Source organism: Alligator mississippiensis, chromosome 12 (assembly GCF_030867095.1).
Source record: "Alligator mississippiensis isolate rAllMis1 chromosome 12, rAllMis1, whole genome shotgun sequence".
NCBI lineage: Eukaryota > Metazoa > Chordata > Crocodylia > Alligatoridae > Alligator > Alligator mississippiensis.
In genome coordinates this window covers 46,256,660-46,271,695 of record NC_081835.1, presented here as the reverse complement: position 1 = coordinate 46,271,695, position 15,036 = coordinate 46,256,660, and the positions used below count along the sequence as shown (strand labels likewise).

Here is a 15,036-nt window from a genome sequence, read left to right as displayed (position 1 = left end):
CACACACCCACACATTGCCCTGATAACCTCCACACCCCCCTGCACAATGCACAAGACTTAAGAATTTATTCTTGTTATTATGCAATCACCTCTATATACAGTATGCAAACACAAATCATGACACACATTTTTCTTGATAAAATTAAAATGTTATAGTAGGTATTTGATTTTTAGTGTATGATTTGATTTTTTTTTTCTGGTTCTAAGATGGCAACCCCGCTCTCAAAAGGAGTGTTTTTGGTACAGGGCAAGGGGAGGGACTTCTGGTGGCAAAGATATGGGGAGGGACTTCTGGTCCCAAGGGAAGGGACTTCTGGTCCTGAGATGGCAACCAGGGGGTAAGGGGAGGGACTTCTGGTCCCAAGATGGCAACCAGGGGTGGGGCACCTGTCAAGGGGCAGGGCTTCCCATGCAACCCTTGACGGCTCACCAAACCTCATTAAGCAGCCCTCCACCCAAAACAATAGCCCACCCCTGGAATAGAGAAACATAGGCTTCCGAAGTGAGGCATGGTATCACCATATGGAAAAAGTGTTATCTTAATGAAAAATTTAGTTTTTGGACATTGTGTCATGACAGCAAACCTTTCTGCTGCCTGAAGAAGGGACTCCTTGCGAAGAGGGCTTTTCTGCTTCCTCCATCCACCTTAGCTCCAGCCCTTCCCTCCATCCCTGCTGTGCTGGGCTGGCATTGCTGGATTGCTTTATTGCTTGTAACTTGAAGGGCCTCAGCAAAGGATACCTTAGCACAGGGGTTTTTAACCTTTTTGGGTCAGTGTACCCCTGGCGGCCAGTCAAGAAGGCATGAGTTCCCCAGCGACCAGATGAGCGGTGGGGGGACCTATTGGGGGGGTGGGGAGGGTGGCAGCACCTGGTGCTGAGTACCCCCAGAGGCCATCCCAGTACTCCCATGGGTATGCATACCCCGGTTGAAAACCCCTGCCTTAGCAAAAGCTTCAGCAGTGTCAGTGCAGGATTCTGAAATGTATGCAGTTTATAAATGCATGAGAGTTTTGACAGTTGGATCTGCTGATATAATTGATACAAAAGCATGTACAGTGAATAGGTTAAATCCTATACTTTGTCCAAGGTGTGCCAGGGGGAACTGAAGGAAGGAGACATCATTTTTTTTGCTACTTCCCTGCATAACAAGCAGGGCAGGTTCTTTCATAAGTGGCAGTGAATGAATAAATTTTGCAGTAACCCTCTCTCTCTCTCTCTTCTTAGCATTTGGCATCATTGCTGCTTCACAACAAGTTTGCAACAGAATTTGTTGCTCATGGAGGAGTGCAGAAGCTGCTAGAGATTCCTCGTCCTTCCATGGCAGCCACAGGGGTCTCAATGTGCTTATACTATTTGTCCTACAATCAGGATGCCATGGAGAGGGTAAGAGTTTCTCTTAATAGGGTTGAAGTGATTGGTAGAGCATTGAATTCTGTCTCCTGGAGGTTCAAACGATGAATAAGTAGTACAAAGGTGAAATTGAAAAGCAAACTGGTGTTTGAAGCAAATAGCCTGCGCAGCAAAGTAAGGTGATGGGATCTGTACATTGATACTTTGGAGGGTATTTGTGTTTAGGGGAAATGTAGCTGGGGATTTAGAAATAATTTTGGAAGTAAATTCCCTTTTCAGGGCTTTGAAACACTGTCCTGTTTACAAAAATGCAGATAAAAAAAAAATGGTCAAATTCACTATCGCCTCGTCCGCAGCTGATGACCATTCCTTTTCAGGGGTGGTTTTTCCATGTGAGAACCAGGCACGGATAGCTGCTCTGATTGTACAGTCCAGTAGCAGAGTCGCTAATACCTCCCAATGCACACTAAACCTGTAGCAGAGGGCTAGTAAAGGTACGGACAAACATCATGGTTTGTATTATTTAAGAGGTCAGACTAGACTATCATAGCACTCCCTTTTTATTTTTCCAATCTGTGGCATTTTAAACAGGGTAGTTAAGGAAGGACACTAAGACGTGGGGAGAAGTGGGCACACTGGAGGAGAGGGACAGGCTGCAACTAGATCTGGACAGGTTACAGGGATGGGTGGATGAGAACAGGATGGGCTTCAATACTGACAAGTGCAGGGTATTGCACCTGGGGAGGAAGAACCAGCAGCATACCTACAGGCTGGGGAACTCCCTTCTAGTCAGCACAGAGGCAGAAAAGGATCTTGGAGTCATTGATTCCGAAGTGAACATGGGCTGCAAATGTGGGGACGCGGTCAGGAAGGCTAACTGCCCCTTGTCATGCATCCACAGATGCATCACGAGCAGGTCCAAGGAAGTGATCCTCCCCCTCTATGCAACACTGGTCAGGCCACAGCTGGAGTACTGTGTCCAGTTCTGGGTGCCGCACTTCAGGAGGGATGAGGCCAGCATCGAGAGGGTCCAGAGGAGGGCCACTCACATGATCAGGGTGCAGCAAGGCAGGCCTTATGAGCGGAGGCTGCAGGACCTGAACGTGTTCAGCCTCTACAAGAGAAGGCTGAGAAGGGATCTGGTGATTGTCTACAAACTGGCCAAGGGGGACCAGCAGGCTATGGGAGAGTACCTGTTCCTCTGAGCCCTACTGGGAGTAACAAGGAATAACGACCATAAGTTGACTGAGAGTAGATTCAGGCTAGATATCAGGAGGCACTACTTCAGAGTCAGGACGGCTAGGATCTGGAACCAACTTCCAAGGGAAGTGGTACTCACACCTACCCTGGGGGTCTTCAAAAAGAGGCTAGATAATTACTTAGCCAGGGTCATTTGACCCCAGCATTCTTTTCTACCCATGGCAGGGGCTCAGACTTGATGATCTGCTTAGGTCCCTTCTGACCCTACCAACTGTGAAACTAAGATTACAGTTTCCTGTGTGATATTTTTACAGAGATATGAAAACCAGAAGTTTCCCAGTACTTCCTCCTGCCTGATTGTTAGTGATCCTTAAATTCTTTCTTAGTGGCTATCATCTTTTGTTCATTTTAGGCAAGTTATTGTGGTATGCTGCAGTTGTCATGCTTTCAGAATGACTGGGTGTGTGCTTTCTGGTCATGCCACTTTATTTTTATGACTTCTTTCAATTAAGGATGGTGGCAGCTAAACCAGGAGTTAACACACAACACAAGTGTACTTCTGGTGTTATATTCCACAATGTCTGGCACCCACTGTACTTAGTTTTGTTAGACACCTAACTTCATCGGGCAAGTAGCATACAGATCTGTGGTGGTTTTTAAGAGTATACCTGTGAATCCCACTATAGATGCATTGTCATGGATGTGAGCCCAAAACCTTTTGAACAGTTGGGTCCAAAAGGTAGATCTGTGCATCCCATCTTTCCTCGTGTCCTGGGGGGGACACAAAGAACAGGGTAGCTGCAACCCTCCCTCAGTTCTCTCTTACCGGCTCTGGCTGTCACCTGCCTTGGCCTTTAAGCTTAATATCTCATTTTTGTTAAAGAGCCTATTTTCTTCGTTAGGCAGAGGTTTATGAATCTTTCAGCCTCAGACATGAAGTTCTGTATGCAAAGATGTTGCTCCAAAAGCACATAACATCCTAATCCAGGGGAAAGAATTCTAAAACTGGGAAGGGACCAATCAAGTTGTCATGCTTTAGAAATAGCAACAAGATGCTGGGGAATAGGAAAATTAAAGACCTTAATAGTGATTTCATAGATTTCATAGACATTAGGGCTGGAAGAGACCTCGCAAGATCATCGGGTCCAGCTCCCTGCCCAAGGGGCAGGAAGTCAGTTGGGGTCAAGTGATCGCAGCAAGGATTTCCCCTTGTGCTTCAAGGATCGCATCCTTAAGGAATGACCACTCATCATGGACTCCACTCTCTACCAGATCATATTTTCTGAGGCCCTTGGCAACCAGCCTCCTGAGCTTACCACCTGAGTGGTACTGATGTTAATCCAAAGGGCATCTCTGGAACTGGCACTGAGGCTGGCTCATCTTCAGGGATCTAGGCTTTCTGTTTGCCATGGAAAAACATGGACTTTCTCCTTTAAAGGAGAAAATAGCAGATTCTGTCCTTTAAAGGAGAAAAACCCAGGAAGTGGCAGGTTTCCCCTTTCAGGCTGACAGAGTTCCAGCTTGCAAAGGGCTGCTTGGGGCTGGAGGCAGCAGTGAAGAGCAGCTCCCTTAGCTCTGGGTAAGCCTGTGGGGGCAGGGGCAAGGCACAGGTGACCTGACAGAGGGGCAGGGGACACAAGCGATGCGTTGGGGGGGGGGGGTGGCATGTTGTGTTCCCCCCTAGACTTCTGTGCCCACAATGGGGAGTAGGGCTGCAGCTAGGCTGGAACTAGCTCTGGGCAGAAGCTGCCTCCATGGCCCAACAGGTGGAACCTGGTGTGGGAGGGAGTGCCACCATGGCCCCCAAGGTGAGGCATGTCAGCAGTGCAGAGTTGTGCTCTCTGCTACTGCCAGGTGGCTGTAGGGGGCACCTCAGCTTCACAGCCATGGTGGTGCGGCACTTCCTCCTGTGCCAGGTCCCACCCACTGGGCTGTGGAGGCGGCTCCTGCCTGCAGCTGGTCTGCCTTGGCTGCAGCCCCATGCCCCATTGTGGGAGTAGAAATCTGGGATGGCCTGTGCCCCCCATCTCTCCCCATACATTGCCTGTGCCCACACACCCCCTTCCCCACATACCACTCTCTTCCCCATACCCTGGGGTTGGGGGTCAGGAGTGAGGGGCACCAGCAGGTCCAGAGGACTGTGGGTTGGCAGTGAGGGGCAATGGTATAGGCAGGGGCAGAACACCAGCATAACAAGGCTGCTTAGCACCACAAAGCAGTGGGAAAGATGATAGACAGCTGCAGTTGGACCCGTGTTCTGGTGAGCAAAGGGAGCAGGGGTAGCTCTGATTTTTCCATGATAAAAGAACCAAAATCAAATGCCACAATATATAGATATTTAGAATTTATTTTATTACAATTTTGAGGCACTGGTAGGCTTCCAAATTATTTTAAAATTGTAAATATATCAATAAAACATTTTGTTCAACTGATACCTGTATTTATATAGTGGCATTACATTTCAGTCATGGAAAAACGTGGATTTTTGGTTTTTAAATTAGAAAATTTGGGATTTTCTTTTAATCAGACAATTTGGGATTTTTAAACATAAAAAAATAGTATCCCTGGTCATCTTATAGTGCTAACATTAACTGTTCAAGACTCTTGATTACCTTTTTCTTAGCATGCAGTCATGGACATGTCTACTATTAACATAGTAGGAGTTCATAGATTTCATAGACATTAGGGCCGGAAGGGACCTCGGAAGATCATCGAGTCCAGCCCCCCGCCCAAAGGGCAGGACGTCAGCTGGGGTCATAGGATCCCAGCAAGATAAGCATCCAGTTTCATCTTGAAAGTGTTCAATAAAGGCGCTTGAACAACCTCCGGTGGCAGGCTGTTCCAGACCTTGGGGGCTTGGAAGGTAAAGAAATTCTTCCTTATGTCCAGCCTGAAACGATCTTGTAGTAGTTTGTGACCATTCGTCCTCGTCATCCCTTGGGGTGCTCTGGTGAACAAACGTTCCCCCAGATACTGGTGGTCACCCCTGATAAACTTGTAGGTGGCCATCAGATCACCCTTGAGCCTGCGCTTTTCCAGGCTAAAGAGCCCCAGGGCTCTCAGCCTGTCATCGTAGGGTCTGCTTCCCTGACCTCTGATCATGCGCGTGGCTCTTCTCTGGACTCTCTCAAGCTTCTCCACATCCTTTTTGAATTGTGGAGCCCAAAACTGGACGCAGTACTCCAGCTGCGGCCTCACTAAGGCCGAGTACAGGGGGAGAATGACGTCCCGGGATAGAAGCATCTATGGATGCAAGCCAGCGTTTTGGTCGCTTTACTAGCCGCAGCATCGCATTGCAGGCTCATGTTCATCTTGTGGTCAATGATGACCCCCAAGTCTCTTTCTTCCATAGTGCTAACCAACATAGCACTGCCGAGCCTATAAGGATGCTGCGGGTTTTTTTTCCCAAGGTGGAGAACCTTGCACTTATCGGCATTGAACACCATCAGATTCTCATCCGCCCACTTGCTGAGCCTGTCCAGGTCAGCCTGGATCATCCGCCTGTCTTCTGGTGTGGATGCTTTGCCCCAAAGTTTGGTGTCATCAGCAAACTTGGCCAGTCTGCTTTTGACTCCAGTGTCCACATCATTAATGAAGACGTTAAACAGTATGGGTCCAAGGACAGAGCCCTGGGGTACTCCACTGGTCACAGGACACCACAATGAGTGACTTCCATCAATTACTACCCTCTGGGTCCGACCCCGGAGCCAATTTTCCAGCCAGTGGATCGTGGGGGACCCAAGGCGACAATTGGCCAGTTTCTCCAAGAGACGATCATGGGACACCAGATCGAAGGCTTTTTTGAAGTCAAGATATATGACATCAATCTCATCTCCCTTGTCCAGGTGATAGGTCACCTGGTCATAGAAGGAAATGAGATTGGTCAAGCAAGACCTACCCGCAACAAACCCGTGCTGGCTATCCCTTAAGATGTTGGCGTCGGCCAGTCCATTAAGGATGGCCTCCTTAATAAACTTTCCTAAGATCTTCCCCGGGATAGAAGTCAGGCTGATGGGCCTATAGTTAGCCGGATCCACTTTCCTCCCTTTCTTGAAGATAGGCACCACGTTGGCCTTCTTCCAGTCTTCGGGCACTACACCAGAGCGCCAAGAGTTTTCAAAGATCCGCGCTAGAGGCTGGGCTATGATGCTCGCCAGCTCCTTGAGTACCCTGGGGTGAAGATTGTCAGGGCCGGCTGACTTGAAGGTATCCAGCTTCTCAAGATGTTCCTTCACGAAGTCAGCATTAATGGAGGGCAAGGGATCACCCTCACCCGGACTTCCCGGCCCTGTAGCGGGCATGGGCGTCCCATGGGGCTGATGAAAGACTGACGCAAAGTACCTATTTAATAGGTTGGCTTTTTCCTGGGCGTCAGTTGTCAGTTGCCCCATCTGGTTCAGCAGGGGTCCAACGTTGCCCCTGCTTTTCCTCCGGCTCCCCACATATCTGAAAAAGGACTTTTTATTGTCCTTGATGCTCAAAGCTAGCTGGAGTTCAGTTGCAGCCTTGGCTTTCCTGGTCTGCTCCCTACAGGACCGGACCAGTGCAGAATAATCCTCCTTGGAGGTGACTCCCATCCTCCATCCTTTGTAGGCCTTTCTTTTTAGCCTCCGGAGGTCTGCTAGGTCCCTGGAGAGCCAGGGGGGCTGCTGTGCCCTCTTGCTGCCTTTCCTCCGAGATGGAATAGACTTAGTTTGTGCATTGAGGATCGCTCCCTTGAGGAGCAACCACTCTTCTTGAACTCCCCTCTCCCTGTGGTCATGGTCCCTTAGGGCTTCACTGACAAGCCTCCTGAGCTTGTCAAAGTCGGCTTTCCTGAAGTCAAGGACTTCCGTGTTGCTGACTGACTTGCCAGCTTTTCGGCGGATGGTGAAGGTGATCAGCTCGTGGTCGCTGTCACCCAGCTTCCCATTGATCACTAGGTCGCTGACTAGGTCCTCCCCAGTAGCCAGCACCAGGTCGAGCAGCGCTTTGCCTCTCGTTGGCCCATAGACTTCTTGAGTCAGGTAGAGGTCATCCACGCACGAGAGGAAGCTCTGCGACCGCTCAGATTTTGCTGAGCGATCCTCCCACGAGATGTCTGGGTAATTGAAGTCACCCATGACAACCATGGTCCTGGAGCAAGCTGCCTCAGCCAGTTCCTGGGCAAACTCCTGGTCAAGCTCAGGACTTTGGGTGGGAGGTCTGTAATAGACTCCCACCATTGTGTCCCCTGTGCCGTGTTCCCCACGGATTTTAACCCAGAGGGTCTCCAGCCGTCCACCCTGGTCGCCAATATCGGCTTGCAGGGATGTGTAGCTTTCCTTAACATAGAGAGCTACACCCCCGCCCCTTTTCTCTACACGATCCCTCCTGTACAGGGTATAGCCATCTATCCCCGCGGTCCAGTCATGGGTGGAGTCCCACCAGGTCTCCGTGATCCCTATGACATCGTAATTGTTTGCACTGAGCAGGAGGATGAGCTCCTCCTGCTTATTCCCCAAGCTCCTGGCATTTGTGTACAGGCAGGCAAGCGCCCCCTGGGGGGCTCCTTCCCTGCCCACAGATTTTACCAGGGCTGGGGCTGGGGTGGGCTCCCTTGAGTGCCGTGATCCGCTGGCTTTGCAAGGATTGTTCAGCGGGCCAGCAGTGGCAGTAGTCCCCCCGTCCCTCAGCGGGCTTAGTTTAAAGCCTGGTGGAGCAGGTCAGCCAGTCTGGCTGAGAAGAGCCTCCTCCCTAGGGGAGAGAGGTGGAGGCCATCTCTTCCCAGCAGCTCGCTGCCTCTCTCGCCAAAGAGCGGGCTGTGGTCATGAAAGCCAAAGCCTTCCTGACGACACCAGCGCCGCAGTCTTTGGTTGACCACATAGATCCTCCTGTCCCTTCTCAGCCCATAGCCTGAGACTGGGAGGATCGACGAGAACACCACCTGTGCCCCCAGACCCTTAAGCCCCGCTCCCAAATCCCTGTAGCGCCTCATGACCTGGCTGGGAGTGCTCCGAGCCGTGTCATTGGTGCCCACATGAATAAGGAGCATGGGATAGTGGTCTGTCATGTGACAGAGTTGCAGCATGTGATGTTTCATTTCTGTCATGGGGCCACTCCTCCTCCTAAAACTGTAGTAGGAAGTTTTCTTTGGACAACTGTGAATAGCATTTGGCGACATTCCAGGAAATTCTATACCTTGAACTGCCACAGGGCTTAAGTGGTTAGCCATTGTCAATCCAGCACATACATTGCACCATGCTGGCCTCAAATGTGCTTTTGGGATCCACATTTTACTGGTTGTGGACTAGCAAGTTATCTCACTTCTATACTACAAGAACTGTTGTGGTTACCTGTAGCATCACTGGACAAGGCATCTTCCCTTAAGTGAGAGGGGGCAAGAGAACAAATGCTTCAACTTCATTTGCCTCTCAAGAAATCCCTGTTTTTACAGCAAAATGATAGCTCTGGCCCCAGCAATGGCCAAAGGCTATTTCAAACTCTCTTCTAAGAGCTCTCTTGTCTTATGGATCTGAACTCCTGGATATCCAGATGGCTATAATTCAAGAAAATACTGGAAGCTTTCTGATTTAATTGCACTGCTTGACATCAAACAGAATTACCCAGGTGATAAATAAATGCCTTGTAGATCCAGTATGCATTCTGGTACACCCTAGCTTTCCTTTCTCCCATATCTAAGAGAACAGAAAAGTGGTAACAAGTCTCTCTCAAAGGCTTTGAGCAGTGTTGTTCTCATTCAGCAGCTGGACAAGTGGTCTTCTCAGCAGTTCAGGGGAAGTGAGGTCAGTGAAAAGAATATATAGGGTAAAGGATCCAGAGAGGTTGGATCTTTTGGCAGGAAGACTTACACTTCCATCTCTGAAGAATTAATGATTGCAGAATGCAATGTTTTCATGTGGAGAAGTGACATCCAACTACTATCCAAACTCCCACCCCGAGAAGATGAGTTTCACAGCCAGACAAATCCAGATGGTGTCTAGAACGGCCCTATACGCAGCAATGAACATATCTGTTACAACCACTGTCATGTACCAGACTTTTCAGTTTCAGGTACCTGTCATTCCTAGTGAGGTCTAGATCATTGAAGATTTACTGTTAGAGCGAATGGATTTGCTTAGTGCCAGAAGCATTGAAGTGCTGCATTCCCTGAAGGATTCTATGACCATACTAAGATTCTTAAGAATGTGTAAACTAGAATATGGGTGTCAGCCCCATCCAGCCCGTGTGCAGGGCCAGTCTGCTTGCTAGATCAGACCCACAGACCAGTCCCACACATTGGAACCAGCACAAAGGGCTAGTCTAGTAGAGGCACCACATACTGTACACACCCTGGATCAGCCTTTCCACGCTCACCAGCCCCATGCTACATTGGGTGCCCATGCCAGACAGGTCCTGCATGCTGGCTCTGGCATATGGGACCCAATCTGGGCCAGCCTGGAGGCAGCACACAGAACTGGTCCATGTAATGTGCACCCTGGATTGGTCCCCTGTACCACTTGCAGTAAGCATCGGCCTGGCTCGCCTTTAGTTTGCATCCCAGAGGCAGCAGGTTTAATATAGTTGTCAGGAGCTACACCAAAATCAGCATGGAGCAATTGGTCTTCAGGAGCTGCCTTGTCCCCCAAGTCTGCCAAGATGTCCCATCTGACAAATTAATGTTAGAAAGGGTAGCTAAGGGCAAGAGTGTCCATTTCTTTTCTTTACTCCCATTTATAGTATCTTTTCTGGTTTTTTTCAAAAACTCTTCTCACAAAAGCTTTACAAAAGAAGTTGGCTTCCTTGCTCCTCTTATGAGTTACAGAAATTTCATGAGACTACAGGGTCAAGGGCATCTATTTCTGGCATCTCTTATTCTATAGAAAGAAGAGTCTTTCTTCTACCTTAGACCTGAGGAAGCTCAACAAATATATGTGGCACCTTAGATTTAGGAGAGGAATGCTTGCCTGCATTCCATTTTTGAGGCTCGTTGCCTTGACAGCTATTAGACCTACAGGAAGTACCTCATTCACAGTTGTATCAAATTGCTTCCCATAAAAAATTCTACCCTTTGGACTCTCCACAGTAGTCGTAGTCTTTATCATCTGCTTCACCATTGTAGTGGGAGATCTAAGGAATACCCTTTTTCTTTACATAATTCACTGGCTGATCAAAGGAGGATTATGCTAGGGAACCCTGATAAACCTAAAATATGCACTGACCCTCTTCATTATGAAATCATCCCTGACTCCAGCCCAGACAATAGAGTTCCTAGGGCCCATAGATGTAGTAATGGCTTGGCATATTTAAAGATTCCTTTACATTTAGTCCCTAGTGAGCAAGATGATTGTACATGTAATTGCAATACGTCTTGCTTTAAGCAGCCTCTGTACATATATGATGCTACATGACAAACTTTGCCTGAGGTTTTACTATTTGCTTACAAAATAAGAACTCAGCAAATGTATGTGTTAATTTTGCCTCACCTTTGAGGCGCTGACCTCATGACTATGTCCTTGCAACTTGTGGATAGGAGCCCTCTTTTAAAACTTGGCACTTCCTGGTGTGGTGGTCACAGACGATATGGAATGACCACATGAACCAGCATCTCATTAAGGTCATGTGGTACCTGGAGAATAAAGCTATAGATATCTAGGCTAGCAAATTGGTTGTCTTGATTTGCTTCCTTCCCCCAGGGATAGCTCTGGGTATAGGTGTAGGGTTTTTTTTCTTCCTCATTCCAGTCCAGTGGCATTTGGTAGTATGGATATTGTACAGGATAAACCAGCATGGGGCCAGCAATCTACCTCCATGTGCAGTGAAACCAAGTGCTTTTTACAGAAGTTCCTCACTAGCTTTGTACCCACCAGGACTGACTTGGCAGGCTCCATTAGAATGCAGTCAATCCATCACCAACCCAAAGAGGTCACTTCAGAAAGTTCCCATTCTTTGCATCACCTACCTTTCTTGAGAATTTGGTGATAGATTTTGCCAACAGGAATAATGCTAAATGCCTCAGTTTCTGCTCCAAAGGAGGTATGCGTGTGGAATCTTTACTTGGCCATCTTATTTCTACAGTGTAATCAAGGAAGTTCTTTATGCTTTGCTAACATTTCTAACTAGTCTCAGAGCCAAGACAAACAATACTATGTTTGTTTTCATGGTTCTCAAATAACTGAGGGAGCCCTGATTTATGGGTCTGTTTTGTTCTTCTGTGCAATCCTTATTGCTTCCTGTTTAACCCAGAATTAATATTGAGGAACCAGAGACAAATGTTCCCCCTAGATGAGGAGTTGCTGCAGTTTGCAGCTTGGATGTTGATTGATTGAGTGCTGTAGAAAGGATCTACTTATAGTGCATTCAGGATCTATGGTACAAAGAAGAAAACCTTTCCAAATAGAAGAAGTTCATATCTGTATAGGTACGTTGACATGGCCTTGTGCCTGAGTCAGCCTTATTGCTGAAGATCCTGGACTACATATTTCATTTGAAACCTGGTTTCTGTGTTCCTTCAAGGCTCATCAGGTTATGAGTATTAGTGTTTTGCCCTTTGGTTTTCCATCTTCTTGCATCCAACAGTACTGAGACTTCTCAAAGGGTGCAGGCTTATTTTCCACTTAAGTAGCCTGACTTGACTACATGTGAACCCTTCTGAATGTCCTGGTAGGCATCACTTCATCCAGAAGAGTGAGAATGTGGTAAGCATTTGTACCAGATGTTCCGTATATCTTGTTACATAAGGACAAGCTAATATCAAAATCTCATATGTTCATCCCCAGATGATGTCTGAGTTTCATTTAAGCCAGTCTGTTTGTATTCTTCTTGAAGTTGCATTCTGTGCATGGGGAGGGGAAAATCCCTGCAGATACTGTAGATGTATTCTGTGCTCTATGCTAGTGCCTTGACAAACTTGACTCCTTTCCCATTTGTTCCCATACTGCTTTGCAGCCCTAGGACCATTCTAAAGGCCAAGCCCTTACACTGCAGAGACTCACTGTATAATTGTCCTTCCTCACTGTCCATTAAGGCTCACTCAACAGTGTCAGGGTTGTGGATGGTCACTTACTAAGTTACTGTAGGCAGGTTGGGATCATACCAGGTATCTGTTACAGTCAGAGTTGTCAGGCCAAGGGCAGTATCGTGGTCAGAGTGGATGGTAGATCAGAGGCGGGAGGTCCAAACACAGCAGGAGCAGGCACTATGGCGTGGCTGGGATCAGGCAGAGCAATGTAGGAACAAGGCTAAAGCCAGAGAAGCACACACAGGAGTGTTGTTTCTGGGACTAGTCCCATGGGAAGTAGGATGGGTTTTATAGTCCCCCTGTCAGAGGCTCACAGTTGACATAGATTCTTCCTGGTCACCTGTCCCTTCCTCATGGGAAGGGCCAAGTTGGGTTAGGACTGGTGTCTGACTTGCTTCCTGGTGGCACCATGGACTTCATCCCAGCCTGCTGGCTTTGCCACTGTGGGTTTGAATCCCACTGGCCGTAACAACCAGATATTGAGCAACATCTTTTGTCAGTCTCTGAAACATTTACAGTAACTCAAATCTGAAAGGCTGCTCTCTGGCTTGAATTGTGTCAAGGAAGATGTAGGTTACATTTTACTGTATTTACTTGCATACCACATGTACCCTTTCCCTCCCCAAATCAGCCCTCTGAAATTGGGGTTTATGTCATAAGTGAGGAATCTGATTTTGTGTATTGGAATGAGGGAGTCTCTGTCCCTGCCAGCCTCAAGGAGGGAAGAGTGGAATTTACTTTTGAGGGCTAAGGCAATTTGGCAGTGTGTGAGACAGGGTTAAAACTAGTTTTGCTGATGCTGAAGTATATACAGCCTTAACTCCTTAAAAATCTTTCTCTTTATTCTGCTTTCTTAAAACAAGGTGTGTGTCTTATTTGGGGGGTGGGTGTAGTATGCAAGAAAATATGGTATGTCTGCTTGTGTTTGTAAAGCATAAATCACCAGATTTGGCTGCAAGAGCTGAGACTGAATTTAGGAAAGCATTGTTCCAGGGCCTATCCAACAGATTCAGCTGCCACTCCTCATTCTTGAAGGGATTGCTGTTTGGCATTAACATATAATGGCACATATTAGAAGGAGGAACAGCTACCTTGCAAGGTGTCAATATGGAATTTCATGACCTGTCTTCCATCCCCACCTTGAGTACTCAACTATTGTGGGCCTACTTTTGAGAGGGAGGCTAGCCCAACCTGGTGTATCCTTGTATGAAGCATGAGGTGTTTAGGGCATGTGCAGGATCCAAATGGATTCAACTATTCAAAAGACGTTCCAAGCTCACACCCAGGACATGCATATAATAGGATTCATGCTGACTGTAGCATGTCAGAGAACCATGGTTACTATAGGGTAAGTAACCGTTCTTTTTCCAGTTTGATGAATGATTAACTTCAAAATAAATTAATGAGTAAGTCTTGCTACTACAAGTAACCCATTTGGTTACCCAGTGGTGGTGGGAGATGCCAGAATACTTGGATAATCAGTGTCTAGCATAGGAGATCTCTCTTGAACCTGTTAGTTCCTCCAGGTATTTGGTAGGGAGCAAAGGGAAGAGTTTGATAAAAATGTAGAAAAGGGGAAGAAAAACAAATCATCCCTGACTCTAGCCCAGATAGAGTTCCTAGGGCCCAGGATAGATGTAGTATAATGGCTTGTGAGTTAGTGAAGCGATTTATTAAAACTCCATTTCTCATTTGAAGAAGTGGGACCATTGTGCAGTCAGCCACTGTAGATTAAATGGGGCAAAAGCTTCCCCCCTGCATCGCGCCTACTTTTGAACCATAGAGGTGCACTGATGCATTGGTCCATATCGTACCAGCACTGATGAAAGGAAAATTGACATTATTGGCAATTGGCTTTTTTGGCTGATGTGGCTGATAATGTCACCGATAAATGCTGTGTGCATGTGCACAGCCACAGCATACACGCAGCCAGGAACACAGCTCAGCAGCTTGGGAGAGCAGCATCCGGCTGTTAAGTCTGTTGGGAGGAAGGGGCAGGGGAAGAGAAGGGGCATGGGTGGGGGGGTGCAGTTTGAGGCCTCTGTGGTGAGAGAGGGAGTGGGTCAGGGACAGGCGCTGCACAGCTGGGGTGGGACAGGATGCAGGACAGCTGTGGCTTGTGGGAGTCCTCTGCCCCCTCCCTCCAACTGCTGTGCACCCCAGAGGAGGCATGGAGGGCATGGGGATCTGTGCGTGGGGCAAGAGCGGGCTACCTGTTGTGCGCTTGGGGCTGGAGGCTGTGCCGAGCTCTTCCTGGCAGAGGGGCTGGGCCCAGGCTGTGCTTGGGGCAGGTGGCAGTGGCACTGGGAGGGAGGGGATATGGCAAATTTTGGGGTGGCTGTAGCCCACCCCATAGTGCCCCCTCCCAGTGCTGCTGCTGCCTGCCCCACTCCCACCTGCCCTGAGCATAGTCCAGGCCCAGCTCCCACCCCAGCCCCACTCTCTCTCACCATGGGGGCCTTAATCTGTCCCTTCCCCACAACAGACTTGACAGCTGGACGCTGC

General features: G+C 48.2%; 1 protein-coding gene across 2 annotated transcripts in view; it reads left to right on the top strand.

The window, feature by feature from the left end:
• DCAF1 (DDB1 and CUL4 associated factor 1) overlaps positions 1-15,036 on the top strand; it is a 103,652-nt gene that overhangs the window by 31,107 nt on the left and 57,509 nt on the right. For both annotated transcript variants that reach the window (XM_019475704.2, XM_059715397.1), the window contains exon 9: positions 1,227-1,385. In XM_019475704.2, coding sequence (XP_019331249.1) covers positions 1,227-1,385 — 159 coding nt within the window. The remainder of the gene's footprint in view (positions 1-1,226; positions 1,386-15,036) is intronic.